The sequence below is a fragment of the Geotrypetes seraphini genome, chromosome 4, assembly GCF_902459505.1.
Source record: "Geotrypetes seraphini chromosome 4, aGeoSer1.1, whole genome shotgun sequence".
Classification (NCBI taxonomy): Eukaryota; Metazoa; Chordata; class Amphibia; order Gymnophiona; family Dermophiidae; genus Geotrypetes; species Geotrypetes seraphini.
Genome location: NC_047087.1, coordinates 64014455 through 64031823, shown reverse-complemented (window position 1 = coordinate 64031823; position 17369 = coordinate 64014455). Strand labels below are relative to the sequence as shown.

General features: G+C 39.7%; 1 protein-coding gene across 4 annotated transcripts in view; it reads left to right on the top strand.

Moving 5' to 3' along the window:
• Positions 1–17369, top strand: part of ESRP2 (epithelial splicing regulatory protein 2) — a 162131-nt gene that overhangs the window by 65434 nt on the left and 79328 nt on the right. For all 4 annotated transcript variants that reach the window (XM_033942393.1, XM_033942392.1, XM_033942395.1 and 1 more), the window contains exons 7-10: positions 109–163; positions 3106–3216; positions 5304–5436; positions 6627–6669. In XM_033942393.1, the coding sequence (XP_033798284.1) occupies positions 109–163; positions 3106–3216; positions 5304–5436; positions 6627–6669 (342 nt within the window). The remainder of the gene's footprint in view (positions 1–108; positions 164–3105; positions 3217–5303; positions 5437–6626; positions 6670–17369) is intronic.

Sequence of the window (17369 nt, the reverse complement as noted above, 5' to 3'; positions counted from 1 at the left end):
GAGATGAAGCTTGAATGGGGCAGGAAAATAGATATACACTATATTTTTAGATAAATGTCCAGATCAAGAAGTGCTATCAAATGGTTAACTTTGATGTTTCTCTTGCAGATCACAGTTTTATTGGTCCTGAAACTGTAAAATACAAATATGAAACTGGTCCCTGGTACGTATGTACAGTATCCCTTCAACAACAGATATTAACATTTCTTTTAACAAAAAAAGGCTGAAAAATAAAATGAGGATAGTATGAGAGCAGGCAGACTAATCATTTGCATACTTGCAAAAATATTCTAGAATTGTTTTCAAAAATGGTAAATTAGAAACTGGGCTGTATCTTGTTTCCCATCCTTTTTTTGTTTCCAATTAAGTATGTGTGTATGTGTATGTATGTATATATGTGTGTGTGTGTGTGTGTATATACATGTGTATGTATATATACATACATGCGCGGTTAGCATTTTATTTTATATATATATATATATGTGTGTATGTGTGTATGTATGTGTGTGTGTGTGTGTGTGTATGTATGTATGTATGTGTGTATGTATGTGTGTATGTGTGTGTGTGTATGTATGTATGTGTGTGTGTGTGTGTGTGTATGTGTGTGTGTATGTGTGTGTGTGTATGTGTGTGTGTGTATGTGTATGTATGTGTATGTATGTGTATGTGTGTGTATGTGTGTGTATGTATGTGTATGTATGTGTGTGTATGTGTATGTGTATGTGTGTGTGTATGTGTGTGTATGTGTGTGTATGTATGTGTGTGTGTGTGTGTGTGTGTGTGTGTGTGTGTGTGTGTGTGTGTGTGTGTGTATGTGTGTGTGTGTGTGTGTGTGTGTGTGTGTATGTATATGTATGTATATATATATGTGTATGTATATATAAAATAAAATGTTAAGCGCGCATGCGCACTCTTACCCCCGTGTTCCCTGAGTCTTGATCTGTCAGGCTGTGGCGGTAAAAGTGCACATATGCGCGTCTAAGGACCGGCCAGGTAACATGCTGCGACTCCCCCCCTCCCCCCGCCGACCCTACCCGGCACACCAGAAACCCCCATTGACCCTCTCAGCCGACCCTCCCACCGCTACACGGCCGACAAACCTCGCAGCTCCAGCAGTGTGCCAGGCACAGTAAACATGCTGCTTCGGGTCTTTTACTGGCCTAATTTCCTCTGCTGCGTCCCTGATGATGTCATGATTTGATATATATATATAGATCATCATCAGGGACGCTCTCAGATTAAGCTCTCAGATTGATCTACTCGCTAAGTAAATTTGACCACATCACCACTGCCTACCTAGACTCACATTGGTTACCTATACAAGCACGAATTCAATTCAAATTATACTGTCTACTATTCAAAGCCATAAATGGCACTGCCCCCACTTAAACAACCGTCTCAATCGGAACCTTACTACTAGACAAAGGAGATCTCGGACCCCATTTACCTATCCCCCATTCAAAGGCACTCGGCTCAAGAAGATGTTTGACACCCTACTAGCGACGCAAGCAACGAAACTTGACCACTCCATCTCCAACTTGTTGACAACGAGCGACTTCAAATCTTTTCGAAAAGAAATCAAAACCCTGCTATTCAAAAAATTTATCCAGATATCTTAACTCTTCCCCTTGTCCTTCCCCTCCATTGTAAATTCCCCCTCAAAGTCTCTTCCACTCTTGCAATTTTTCTCTTCAATGTCTCAACCATGTAAACATCTCCCTAAATTGTAATCCTCCTGGAAATGTCCAGTTATATTTTTTGTAATCCTAAATCCAAAATTGTAATTTTCCTGGAAATGTCCAGTTAGCTTCTTTTGTAATCCACCTAGAACTGCAAGGTAGAGGCGGAATAGAAGTCACTAATGTAATGTAATGTTATGTATGTATGTAAGTAGTCAAACCTTGGTTTACGAGTAATGCGGTTTGCGAGTGTTTTGCAAGACGAGCAAAACACTTTAGCAAACAGTAATTTGCAAACCGAGCATTGACTCGATTTGCGAGCCCCCACCCAACCCGACCGCGGGAACCAGCAGTATTGCTCCCCCCGAGGCCACCGGCACTGCTCCCTCCCTTCACGATCGTCTCCTCCCCATCTACTGACAGACCCTGTCCTTACCCGTGTGCCGCTGGAGTTAGAAATGGCCTGCCGCCAGTCTGCTGCTGAGCCTTGAGCATCTGCTCATGTTCAAGGCCTTCTGGATCTCACCCTCACTGAGATTCTCATGAGACTCGAGATCTCATGAGAATCTTGAAGAGGGTGAGATCCAGAAGGCCTGAGCATGCGCAGATGCTCAAGGCTCAGCAGCAGACCGGAGGCAGGCACTTTCTATCACCGGTGGCGCAGGGGTAAGGACAGGGCCAGTCGGGGAGGAGGTGATAGCAGCGCCGGTGGCCTTGGGTGGAGCATGGGAGTCGGGGTGAGCCAGCACCTGAGAGTCCCGGCAGAGGGGGTAGTGGCATCCAGGGGGCGGGGGGCAGCATCTGGGAGTGGCAGGGCCAAAGGTGCCTAGTCGGGCTCGGTAGCGGCGGCGGTTTGCTTACAGCCAGCACCCTGGAGTCGGGGCGCACCATCACCATCTGCAGTGAAAGGCAGCGAACATTAGTGAGGCAGCGAACAGCAGCAAAGGAGGAGAACTGGAGGAGCCGCGTGGATAGGTCTGTGGCAGAGGCAGCGGTGGAGGCGTCGCTAATGGTAATTTTTTGGGGATGTGGAACAAATTGTTCTAGTTTACACTAACTCCTATGGGAAAAGTTGCTTTGATATACGAGTGTTTTGGTTTACGAGCATGCTTATGGAACAAATTATGCTCGTAAACCAAGGTACCACTGTATATCCAATTAAGTATGTATGTATACACACATGTGGTTATGGGATAACATTTGATCAGTTAAATCAGTTTTAATTAGGTCAAAAGGTTCTTAATGCAGATTTCTGGAAACAAAAAAAAATCCCAGAAAACAATGCCCACATTTTTAAGTCTAAGAGGGGAGTGATTTTCAGTCCCAATTTTTAGTTATTTTTATTATGCTTGTTCTGTCACTAGCACTAAAAATGATTAAATGTTTTATGCTAGTAGGATGATATGTATAAATTTTTTTTCTGCAGTAGTAGATCTGAAACAGTTGACAATGAAACAGTAATACGAGCCAGAGGTTTACCATGGCAGTCTTCTGACCAGGACATTGCAAGATTTTTTAAGGGGCTCAACATTGCCAAGTAAGACTATGATTACGTATTTTACTATAATAGTAAAGCTCCTTTTATCAAGGCGCACTACGGGGGTTAGCGTGTCTGACATTTCATCATGCACTAACCCCTGCGGCAAGCAAAAAAACTAACACCTCATCAATGGAGGCGTTAGCAACTAGCGCGGCAGGCGGTTTAATGCGCGGTATTCCGCACATTAACCCCCCCTACCGCACCTTGATAAAAGGACCCCTAAGTCTTATCCTATTTTCTCTAATTCTGTTTTTTCATATCTGTACTGCATGAAGCTTTTGGATATCTGAATTTGGTCAGAATGCCTATCCATGATGGCAGCTTAAATGAGAGAGGGATATATACATTCTTATTAAATACTATGTACCCAAAAGGCTTACAGTCTGTAGCAGATAGTCACATGCAACATACTATTTCCAAAAGATTTTGTGACACAAGGGAAACTACCATTGCAGGGTCTACCTTTTGGAGATGTTTTCAAAGTCTTTCTATATAATTTGAGTTCTGAAACTGATTTGTTGTACATATAGCATAAAATCAAGATATTAAAGAGTATTGAATGGAGGGTTGATTTGGAAGGTTATGTTTATGTAATTAAAAAAAAAAACCCACAAAAAAAAGTTAATTGTAACACATGACATGACAGTTATCAACATTATAATCTGCTATGAGCACCTCATTTGAAGCAGAATTTAAAATCATAAGTTTTTTTTAAAAAATTCCTTTGGTTTTACCAACAAAGCATCTTTATAGCTGAATATTGATTCCTATGTTAACACATGAGATTTTACTAATAGGCTGTCCAAAGTTACATGAATATGTGAAATTGATGCTAGAGTTCTAATAATATATAGTCCCTATTACAGACTTCCCATGCTATGATCTGCTAAAGATTAAACGCAACAGTTTAGGTGGCTTATTTTAGATCAGGGATTTTTGTTTTGTTTTTTTAACTTGGTCATTTGAGTTTTCATGATATTTCCAATGAATGTGCACTATTTCCATTTTACATAAATGGACCTCGTACATATTGCAAATATTTGGAAACCCCAACTAGCAGACTTTGCTGTGAGAGCCAGGATGAGAACTACTACTCGTTTGGATTAAAAAGCTAAAATTTTCCATATCTGGAAAACATTGCTGAATTTCAAGGCTAATCTGAGAAACACATTTCACATAGATGATCCACATTCCATATGAGTTTAATCCAACAGGTATGAGGGTAGGGGATTTGTATCTTTTTAAGATAATTTTCCCTGATGATAAAACACCTCTTATGTTTTCATCCTGTCACCCAGGACAGTTTGTCCAGATATGTGCCCGCGCCAGCACAGGGGGTAGAGAAGCATCACCTAAGACTTAAATTTAGCACAGATTAGCAGTGTGGCCATCTTACCTCCCTTCTATCATTTGCAGTTTTAACTGACTCCATTGGACACCCTTTGCAATGCGTTATGAGCCACAAGACCTGTTTGTTAAAATCAGGAGAACTAATGCCATAGTCAAAATGATAGTACCCTGGATTTCAACTCTAGCTCCTTTGCTTGTGCTTTCAAATTTGGTTAAATGGAAAAATATGTTCACCCTGTTTTCTGGCCATTGGTAGCTTTAGGTCTGTAGTAAATGGGAAGATATGCCAAACTCTAGGAAGCAATTTTATAAAGTGCACCGAAATGCTGGGTGCCAAGTATAAATTCTGTAACAGGATCTGGGTGCCTAGGTTGTATTAAAGAATGCTAGAGTCAGGATGGCATTTATGCTATCACAGTTTGGACATATCTATGGCTTGCATAATTTACACTATTTTATATAATGTGCAACATTGTGGGAGATGGCCATACTCTATCCACATGAGCACTCCCTCACATTTCTGTGATAGGCAAGTTGCACACTAAGATTATAGAATCCTGCTTAGCACATAACTGGCACTTAAACACACGTCTAATATTCACATGCATAACTGCTAGAATTCTGTAACCGGAGTATGCAAGTGATCTGTACATTTAGACACTCATGTTATAAGAATGAGGAGGCAATTGCTAAATGAAAAGAATCAGTGGTTTAACTTATCTCTCTCCTTTTAGAGGTGGTGTGGCACTCTGTTTGAATGCTCAGGGAAGGAGGAATGGAGAAGCTTTAGTGCGGTTTGTCAATTCTGAGCAGAGAAACCTGGCGTTGGAAAGGCATAAGCACCATATGGGTAGCAGGTATATTGAGGTAAGATTGAATATCACTGCTGTTAGATTATGTCCAAAGTACCTACATTAGGCATGAAGGTTTATTGCAATCTTAATTATTACTTGTGCAGTCTGGCAGATGGGTACTAAAGTTACTTTAACAACCAAAATGTAGGCTACCAATTTTTGCAGCATTCCTAGAGATGAAAAACATTGTATTTGTTGACTTTTTAATTTGTTTGCTTATGCACGTACAGTGGACGTGTGGGGAATTCTGTGCAAACTTAATAATTCTGCACACAGTGGGGGTCATTAGGCTGTGTAGGCATGAAAATGATTTTATACAGTTTATACAGTTCCAGCTAGTGTAAAAATATGTGCATTGTCATAGCATGCACTTTGTTTAATCTGTGTGCTTACTTATGAACTCTGTCCCCTACCAGCAACGTGAAATGTATTGTGTGTTTAGGTGTGGACATTTCAAACAACTGAAGAGTAGGTATGAAATGCCTGTGCCTGCAATGTAGGCAGGGTTTCTATTGCTTGTGCTGGTACTTTATGTGTATACTAGCATAAACAGATGAAATCCTGTCTACGTTGCAGGTGCCTGTGTTCTTTAAGCGCTTATTTAGGGTGGTACTGTAATTGCTCTCAACTAGGCACCCCTAATAAATTTATTCTTAGTTAAACTTGCTTTATTTGTTAAAGGAGCATAAACAAAAAAAATCACCCCTTTTTTTTTTTTCTTTTTTAAGTAATTTAATTTAAAATAGGGTATAGAAAATGAGCAGCTATTCAGTTGCAGTATTTAATTTTTTGCGTGTGCAGAATTTTCTTCCGAAGTACTATAAAGGTGCCTCATAGTCCCTGGCCCATCCCCATCCTTAAACCGAATCCCTCTCTCTGCAGGTTCATGGTTCCAGATTTCTCCCTTACTCTTGTCCTCTCCTATCTAGGCTTAAATACCACCCTTCTACCCACTCTGCCATCCTAGCCCATGCAGAACAATGCAGTAACATCTGCTTTATGTTGCCATCTTCCTCCTTCCCTGGCCTTCGTAAACTAATGCTGATCTCGCCACTTCTGGGTGTTTATGCCACATTCTGTGCAATATAAATACTGCATGGAAGAGAGCTGTGCACAATTCTGCAATTGTATAGAATTCCTTCCAACATAACTCTGTGCTTTTAAGATGTTGAGTTTGAGATGCATGTTTTTCTGCTCTGCTAGGTTTACAAAGCTACAGGAGAAGAGTTTTTAAAAATTGCTGGAGGTAAGCAAATTGACTCATTTTATTAATAATAAGAGAGCTTTTTTGTGTATGTAATTTAGTGTATAAAATTATTGTAACAGGCATGAGACTAGATGGTCAAATTTATGAAATGATTTATCACCTTGTTAGTCCCTCACTATTTACTTACAATTATTTGCCAATTCCAAATCTGCTATCGATTTCTGAACAATCTGAAAGCAAATGTGTAGTAAATAGAAAGAAAAGAAAAATATAGTCCCAAGATGGTAAAGACGGCAACAACAAAAGAGAACTCGGAACTCCACTTAATAGATGAGGGAAACCACAAAAAACACACAGGAAAGTGAAGTCAATAGGTTGGATGAGCCAAGTTTATTTAAGCAGTCATAAAATTAAAATGAAGATATTGGAATGAGTTAAATAACTCAAAGCCAAAGTGAAGTTCTGCAAATGTAATCTAAAATCAAAATGCAGTCCAATAGATGCAGTAGCAAGTTCCAAAATATCCTTATGGCAGATAGCACGTCTAAAATCTATGCCAATATGGAGTTGGTGATAGGTTGACGTGTTCTATCCCACTCCCCACTCACTTTTTCTTTGTTGGATTTTACGTGGGGTTTCTGTTTTTTTTTACTTTGTTTGCTAGGAGTCGAAAGCCACTGAATGAATTAAGGTTCTGCAAATGTAACCCAAAGCCAAAAAATGGTCCGATAGGTACAATAGCAAATTCCAGAATCTCCTACCAGCAGGTGATGCAACTAAAATCTTTGCCAATGTTGAACGGTGACAGTAGGAGTCAAAGGATCCAATAAGGTCCATGTTTTGACTTTTAACAGCCTTCCTCAGGGGTCCTATAAAAAATGTGTGTGTGAAATGAACATCTAAAAAAAAAAAAAAACCTCAGTTGTGCAGAGTGATGAATGAATGGTGAAGGCCCCTGTGTATCTGGAGGAGTGAAAAAGTCAAGAGGTGACGTGAGAACTAAAAAAATAATTAGTATAATGATTAGAAAAAATATTATTATTGTGCAGGCCTGTGGGCAAGTGATGATTCTAATTGGAGAAAATTATTATTGTGCCATGCTGTAAACATGTGGTGTTAACTATTGTGTTAAGTGAATGTCATAAAGAGAAATGAGCAACAAGATTTTAATTAAAAGGTGGAGGCAATATATAAAAAAATGTATGTGAAAATAGTGAAAGGAAGTACCAAAGTAAATGGACATGCCATCCAAGATAATGTTAGACACCTAAATATTAAACCACTAGCAAAGTAGAGTTCAAAAGTTCAATACGAAACTGTCTGAAACAAAAACTCAAATGTGTAAAGAAATCTCATTAAAAAAATCACAAATTCCAACCTTGAGAATATAGTAATTGTAATATTTTAAAAAGCTAGAGATCTCAATCGACAAAACGTTTGTTAGCAGTCACAAATATGTAATAAAAACAAAACAAAAAATGGTATGAGCCAAAAGTGATCTCCAAATATATATGATGAAGTACACAAAGTTCAAGCTAAAACCATTAGTGGCTTAATATAAAACAACTAGTATTTTAGCCCGTTACATTAATGGGTGCTAGAATATATGTTTGTGTGTCTTTATTTCTGTCTCTCTCTCCCTCCCGCTGTCTGTCTCTCTCCCTGGCCCCCTTTGTCTGTCTTTCTGTGTCTCTCCCTGCCCCTGTGTCTTTCTTCTTTTTTTTCTATCTATCTGTCTCTCTCCCTGCCTCCTATACAGCAGCATTTCTCTCCCACCACTTCCCTGTGCAGCAGCAGCGTTTCCCCTACCCCCCTTTCCCTTCCTGCGGTCTGGCCGGCTCCCTTAGTCCCTTCCCGTGGTCCCGACAAACCTTCAGATTCAAGCAGCGTATGCAGCACTCTACACACACTGCTTCAGAGCCTTCTACTGCCCTGATTTGCTGGGCAGTAGAAGGCCCTGAAGCAGCATGTGTAGAGTGCTGCAGACACTGCTTGAATTGGAAGGATTCATGACCCGCAGCCCTTGCCGGACCCGAAGCGAGCTCTGGGGGTTTTTGTTTTTTTTTCGCGGGCCCAGCCGGAGCAGGAGGAGAAGCCTGAGAGGCAGGAATTAAAGTCCGTTCCGGCCTCCGCTGACGTCGCCCTGGCCAGTTCACATTCTTCAGACGGCAAGAGCCGCCACGGCCAACGTGCTCTGTGCTGCCGCGCGCATGCGCACTCCTACCTGCAGGTCCCTACAGCGCACGGAAAACGGGAGCACGCAGGTAGGAGTGCCCATGCGCACTTGGGGCCTTATTATATTAGATATAATTGAACTTAACAGATGCTGACATGAACGTAGAATGCTAAAAGAAATGAACTGAACCGATGCCAATGTGAACATGAAACACTAAGGCTCAAATTCCGTAACCGGTGTCTAATGTTAGGCACCTATTTTGGAGTTGCCCAACTAGATAAGCGCCTATCTAAATTGAATAACAAGCTCAATTAAGCTTTTTAATCAGCAATAATTGAAACTTAGGCACCTATCAAGAGTGATTCTGTAACAAGGTGCCTCTAAAAATTTAGGTGGCATTAAAAAAAAAAATAGGCGCTGTGCATGTTAGGCATGGACGTGGCTTTGTGTTGGGTGCCTTGTTACAGAATCGCTGTTCAATCACATTAGGGGCCGAAATCCAAAACACAGGCTAAGTTGTGGGCCAGACCCCACCCCCATAATAATACTAATTTATAACACCATTTTTTCCATTCATTTTTCATATATACACACATAATATAATCTTATTAACACATAATGGTAATGGTTAATCACAAAATTAAACTACACAAAGCATACTATGCTTCTCAACATTCATTCCTACCAGAACACATATAACCTATATGCAAATATAGGACAAAAAACTAAAAGTACTAATATATTTTTAAAAAACCACCATAAGATTCAAGATTCTGCATGCAGTACAACCCCCTGAGAAGTGCAAAAGATAGACAGCAGATAAAAATGCTCAAAATTGACACAATTCAAACACTAACTTTGAAAATAAAATCATTCCCCCTACCTTTGTTGTCTCCCTTCCTCTATGCTGTACCTCCCTCTGGCAGATATCTAACCTTCTGGTCGGCTCCAACCTGGCCATTTTATGCGGTCTGATGCCCCCTGGTATTATCTTGTGGCCGGCTCCCTCCTCCTCACAGCCGTAGTGTGCACGAAGCTGCATACAGTGGCTCCTCATGCGTCCTGCACCTGAACTGGAAGCCTTCTCTCTGACATTGCAACGTCAGCGGGAATGCTTCAGGATGAGGTGTGGGACGTGCGAGGAGCCACTGCATGCAACTCCGTGCACATCACGGCTGTGAGGAGGAGGGAGTTGGCCACAAGGTAACACGGGGGCATTGGACCGCGGGCCGCATAAAATGACCAGGTGGGCTGGTTGGCCCTCGGGCCTTGAGTTTTGACACATGTGGGGAAGGGGATTTGATTGGCAGCAGTTTGGTGAAGCAGGTCAGTGTTGGGGAATGATGGTTTTGCGATCGTCGGGACAGGATCGGAGGGTTTAGTGAATCTAGTCCTAAAGATCATGTCTGTATGGCAAAGATCAGAAGCCTTTGTAAAGCTGTTTTTACACATACCATTCTAAATTCTGAAAACAGCACACATCTTTATAACACAATCCCTGTTTGAATGCTGCACATATCTCCAAACTCACACACACACAGACAACCATGCTGGGACCCCAAGCATGCTCTCAATACAATCCTTTATAATTATATAAGAAAATAGCAAAATAAGCAAGGCTTTAATTTAATTCTAAAATCTAACTAAATGCATTATTATAAAAATGTTATAAGAGCAAAAGAAATGAGAGGGAACGAAAGAAACTGGGGGGAGGGGGGCAGGGGGCAAGAAGTCTTTTGGTTCAAAGGCAAAGTGTGTTTGTCTTGTTTAAAATATTTCTGCCTCTGTAAATTTCAGCTATATTTTAATTTAACTTTTACTACCTGAGTTCCATTAAGGACTCGCACATTTTTTCTTTTTCACCCTCATTACTCTTTTACAGTTTCTTGGCCATCTGCTTGCTACATACCTTCTTACATATGAAATGTCTGTTTTCTTTGTTTGCACATACCAACAAATTGCTTCCTACATACCCTCCAGGCATAGAGAGGTTTGCTATTCTCTGCTTTTTAAGCCACAGTGCCACGTCTTCAAAATGCATGATGAACAATATCGTGAGAGGGTTGCCAACATATATTGTTGACTCAAATCATATCTCATGGTTGACTCAAAACTTCAAAAGTCAGATACACAACTCCAAATGTATCTAACACATATAGTGCCGGAAAACCATAAAAGTTGTGTAAATAAATATGACCCACACTAAAACATCATATACACTTCTCCCTCTGTATTCGCGGTTTCAGTATTCGCGGTATTGATTATTCACAGTTTTTAGCTTGCTGGTTCCCCCCCACAATTATATCAGCTTGCATAGAGAAATTGCTGATTCCAAGCATTTACAGAAAAAATTGCCAATTCCCAACACTTTCTTCACCATGTTTTGCCTCTCCTTCAGGAACAGGCCAGGCCTCCCACCATGTTATTTGCGGTTTCCCCATATTTACGATGGTTTTTAATAGAAAACAGCAAATAACATGAAAAAGTTATTTGCAGTTTTTCTGTATTTGCGGTTTTGTTAATCCCCTATCACAGCGAATACGGAGGGAGAAGTGTAATATTTTGTGATTGTGTACCTTGATGTGTTGATGGCTGCATATTTTGTCTCTTAACTTTTTATATATACCCTCATTATCATTTTTTCTTTTTTTCTGAACTATTTTGATACCATGCAGCCATCAACCCATCTTCCTAGGCACTAGTTGGTTCTCTGTTTTGAACATATTGTTCCTTCCTTTTCCCATCCTGTAGGGCGGGGTCTCTCAAACTTTTTTAAGCTCTGGCACACTAAACAGAGCAAATGTTTTGTGAGGCACATTATAATTGAAATTATAAAATTGCAAAACCAACAAAAAAAACTAAATTTGAGAGCTACTTATTTAAGCTATATATGGGTAATTGTAATAATGGTGAAACTAAAGTAGATAGAATTTCTAATCAATGCAATGGATGTGCTTGTTTTTGAATGCACTTGTCTGGGCAGTTATATCCTTGCACACACCAATGCTCATAACACTGACAGACTCTTGTGTACATGATGTACATGTCATCTATTTTAGTGTATACTTATGAAGGGAATTTTAAAAAATAAAGTAAAATTCTGGAATCTCAGTTCATCTTTTTTTTTTTTTTAATTCTTTATTCATTTTATAACTTACATCAAGTACATCAATATTAATATTAACATTGTAACATAGATAATTCATTTGAGATTTTACAATTGATCTTTATCAAATTAAATTTATCCCCCTCTATCCCTTCATTTTATATTTCATAAAATCATTTTCTTCAATAATAAAATCCCCCCTCCCCCGCCCTATTTTTCATTTGTACTAAACAGGGAAGAAAAATTTATACTTAATCTTTACAATAGTCTGATAATGGCCTCCATACAAAAAATTCTGGAATCAGAAACACTGCTATAGGGTATACCAAACCTTTATCTTGGGCTCATATATTTCAAACTCATTTGACTATCCTAGTCTCCTATTGCATTCTAAGGAAGTGGAAAGGCAAAATATTTGGTTCATTTACCTTCAGTTCTGTATCTTCTGCTTTTATCCCTTCCATCCCTTCCATCCATTAAATCCTTTTAGTCTGATACTTTTTCACTATAACTATTTCTGCTACCTTCAAATGTGCTTCTGTTAAACCATGTTTTAAAGCCTTAAATGGAGCCTACCTGCCCTTCTCTGAATGTTATATTGTTTGTGGACTTATATCCCGCCAAATCTTCCATAGTGGAGTTTGAAGCAGGTTACAAACAGTGATCAGTGTAATATGAGCATTACCGTATCGGTTATTGCAGTAACAATAATTGATGTAACATGACCATTACAATATGAGAAGTGTGACATGAACATTACAGCAGGAACAGTGTAGTAGCAATAATCAGTGTAACAGTAACATCAGTCTATATACAACAGCAGGAGCTATTGATTTGACTTTAACAATAGTTTGATGCATACTGTAATATTTTATAACTAGTTTTTTAGCCCGTTACATTAACGGGTGCTAACAGCCCTTTTTGCTTACTTTTACCTCCTCCCTGTCCAGCAGCACCCCCTCCCATTCCCATTCCATGAACCACACCAGGTGTTTTCAAAACCGACTCCTGCTAATGAAAACATCAGTAAACAGACCCAGAAGCTATTTTGTGTTTTTTTTCCCCCAGAGCAGTTCAAGGCTTGGCACAGAATTACAAATTTGATTGGATCTACAGTGAAAAACTGCATTTATTCCCCCCCCTCTCTGTGCAGCAGCCACAGCACGTTGTTTACCCTATCCCCCTTTCCCTTCCCGCGTTCAGGCCTGCTATCTAGTTCCTTGGCACCCTCCCCCCTTCCCTTCCCACGGTCTCACAATTTTGAAAAACTCAACTTCCGCTGGTGCTGGAGTGGAGCTCGATGGCTAATTGCCTCAGAGGAGTTTTTCTGGAGTCTGAAGGTTGATTTTTAAGTTTTAAGGTGCCGTGGCGGCTCCTCTTACGATCGCCGCCTACGTTGGAAGCCTTCTCCGATGCAGGTGTGGCTCGTGAGAGGAGCCGCTAAAAGTTCTGGGGTCTGCGACAGACTGAAGCATGGTGAGGGGCAGAGGCCAGAGGTGGGCAAAGGAGGAGACTTACGTTTTGAGGCTCGGGAGACGGCAGGACTCCGCGTTCACTCCCTCTGTGACATGGTAAGGTGTAGGCTGTGTAGTAAGCGCGCATGCACACTCTCACCGGCACATCCCGACAGATCAGATCTCGGGGAACATGCGGCAAGAGTGCGCATGCGCGCCTAGCATTTTATTATTATAGATTGCACTTTATCTTTTGTAACAGCAGTCTCTATCAACGTGGCAATAGTAATGAATAATGTAACACAAATAGTGCAATCTGAATAATGTGATATGAGTAGTGTAATGTGAAATGAAACAATGCATCATTAGTCTAAGTAGTCAGTTCAGTGCAATGGGAGTTGGTTCACTTTTAGATCTGTTCAAGTTTGGATAGGGCGGGTTTATAGCCAGGATTTTTGGAAGAGCCCTGTTTTCAGAGATTTATGAAACAGAGTTTGTGGAGATAGTTTAGATCTCTGTGGGTAATGAGGTCCATGGTTTTGTAACTTGATAGCTAAATGGAGTTACTCTATAGCTCTTGTACCTTATTCCCTTCATGATGGAAAGGATAGTATCAGGCGGTTGGTATTGCGATGTTCAGCTGACTTTTCCCAGTAGTTCTTTGAATCTGGAGAAGCTATTGGGGGACTCTCCATGTAGGATCTTGAAAGTTAGGCAGCAGAGCTCAAATTCTATTTGCTTATCAATTAGAAGCCAATGTAGTAATGGTGTGATGTGGTCCAATCTCAATTTTGTAGAATGAGTCTTACTGCTGTGTTTTGTATCAGTTGAAGGTTTGTTTCTTTGATAGTACTAAGAGAAGTGCATTGCTGTAGTTTTGACAAGATAATGAGCGAGTATCCTATCGTGTTGGTAGAGAAAATAGGACCTAATCCTCTTAACTGTTGACTTTTGGCTAGCTTGTTGGTATGGTTTTCAAATAACAATGAGTTGTCTAGGGTGACTCTTAGGACCTTGGCAGATTTCTTGATATTTAGATTGGCTCCATTCATCAGTGTGATGTCGGAGGAAATCGGATACATCTGTAGTCCAAACCATAGTACAGTCAAACCTTGGTTTGCGAGCTTAATTTGTTCCAGAAGCATGCCTGTAATCCAAAGCATTCGTATATCAAAGCAAATTTGATTGAGTTTAAAGTAGTCATGAATAATGGTAAACAGTAGAGGTGAGATGGGAGATCCTTGTGGCACTCCACATGGCGGGGTCCAGTAGTCAAGTAGATTTTGACTTTCAGAACTCTGACTGTTTAGTGAAGAATCCTTGGAACCATTGTAGGACATGTCCTGTTATTCCTAATTCGAATAACCTGTTTTAATAGAAGATCATTATTTACCTTGTCAAAAGCTGCCGATATGTTGAATTGCGCTAGTAGGATTTGTCTTCCTTTACTTAATGTTGATTTTACTCTGGATCACAGGCCTATTAAATAGGTCTCTGTACTATGTGTTTTTGAACCCATGTTAGGAAGGTAACAACAGAAGATAATATAGTGTAGTCTTTTAGTTGGGTTGCAACTATGAATTCCATCAGTTTTTAGTTATGAAAGGTATATTGGTAATTGGTCTGGAACTTGTAGTTTGAGATGGGTCTAAGTCTGATCCTTTTGGGATGGGGTGAGTATTTCACCAAATGCTTCTGAGAACCATCCTTGTGCCAGAGTAGAGTTATCGTCTTGGTCAACCATATGAATACATCTTGCATGTCGGTAGTATAGATGTGGTAGGCATAGGTCTAGTTTGCCTGTTCTGGATAATCTGCTTAGGATGGGTCTCACTTCTTTAGTTATAATTGTGTTGAAGGTTGATCATGTTCTGTCTGTTGGAATGTTGACTAAGTTGTTCTTATCAGTGGTATCATTTGATTGCATTGTTTTGCATTGTTTATATCATTGCTCAAATATATTTTAAATATTGTTTCAATTTTGGTTGAGAAATACTGCGCTAGTGTGCTGGATGGTAGGGAGTTCATGTTTGAGGGGTTTGAAGGGGAGCAGTCAGTAGACAAACCAGATCTAAGGAAACTTTTCTGATTACATACAAAACTGTCATTTCGGAAGTATTATTTGTTTGTACTGTTTGATTTGAAGGTTGTATTGTGAGTATGCTTTTCTCCATTTGATCTATTGATTCCCTGACCTTCTCCAGGCCCGTTCTAAGTTTTGCTTTTCTTTTTTTTTTTTTCTTCTTCTTTTTGTTCAGTTCTGAGGTAAACCAAGGATTATTTTCCTTTCATTTAATGGGGCTATGGAATCTGTGGTCTTCAATGGATTTCAGCCATTCTGTTTGCTTTTAGGTTGGAATTGTGCTTTGGTGTTGGTAGTGGTGATCTTAATTTTTTCCCCAAAATAGTTGGGTATCGATCTTTCCTCGAGTTTTGATTGTAGCTCCTTTTGGTCATAGGTTAGGGTGGGAGGGTTTGCAGTTTAGAGTGAAGCTGCATAAGTAGTGAGCTGATCAGATTGAAGGTGTCTTTTCGATAAAATGATAGCAGGTTAGATCCATTTGCTGTAACCATATCCAGCGTGTGGCCTCTTTCATGAGTCGTATTTGTTATGTGGAAAAACGTTATTGAGGAATTGCCTAAGATAGTATACCTCTTTCATCTAAATTGTTTTCCAGTAGTAAGTTGAAGTCACCTAGTATCACCAGAGAGATGTGTGATAGTGCAGCATTGGATATGAATTCATATAACTTTGGAGCACATTTGGGCCAGGGACCAGGGAGTCTGAGTATAAGGTCTATAGGCTGTTATGCAAGGTCATATTTTAGTTCTCAAATTTTCTTTGTAAGGAAAATCACTAAGTCCTGCCATATATCAGCTTATAAATACTCAGGTCTGATTCTATTACCACCAATATGAATATATATATTATAAACTACACAATATGGTGAAAAGAGTGCTTGATGCCTTAAAAACTCATAGATTGTATAACAAGAGAAATTGGGAACCATCATTGAAGCTCTTTTGTTCCTGTAGCACCACCAGTACAACAAATATATCTTTTAGATGGTGATAAATAGTATTTGTATTCAGTACATATCAAATCCTTTTACCATGTCAAACTTTTCATTTCTTTTTTTTTTAAAGTGCACCATAATGATTAAATACATATATAATGATCCACAATTCACAGCTTCCCTCAACTCAAATCTGGGTTTTGCTAATTGGCTTCATCAGGAGGAAAAACCTTTTACCTAAATTCTAATCGTGTAAATAAAACAAACATTAATCCGCACCTCCCTCATACACTATAAAATAACCCATCTCGCTCATATTTATTTTCTAACCTGTTATATTTTTCATTCATTCTCACTTGTGGCAACCCCCCTCCCCGAGGATGGTCCAACTCATCTGGGTTCAGGGCCATATTTTAGTTGACATAGTAGTATTTCTATGTCTGGGTCATATAGAGAGAGATTTAACTTTCTCTATTTCCAATAAGTTTTTGTATATTATAGCTATACCTCCTCCTTTAGTTCAGATTCCACTAGCATGTATTAGGGTGGTTTTGTTACATACTGATCTCATGTTTGCATAGCAGCAGGATATTGGTAGCGGTGTTGGCTGATGATCAGATCTTTCGTACTTGATGGGTTTCAGAGTTCTGTGTGTGCTACTGTTATAATAAGGTTTCCTAGTATATGTGGTAATTTACTTCTCTGTTTTGTGATGCCTTGTTAATACAATTTATTAGACATCGTAGTCTTTTGAGGTTGGATATTATAACAGGGATTATATGTATTGAGGTTTTGGTCTCTAAGTGTAGGCCTAATATGCTTCTGATGGCCATCAGCTATAGATTTGTGAGTAATTACTATGTGAGAGAGAGGAGAAAGCAAAGTACTCAAATATACTGTTCAACTTCACTGCCGTGACTGTCTTTCATCACTATTGGTATATCTTCAGGCTTGTGCCACCTTTTATGCTGATTCCTAGATCGATC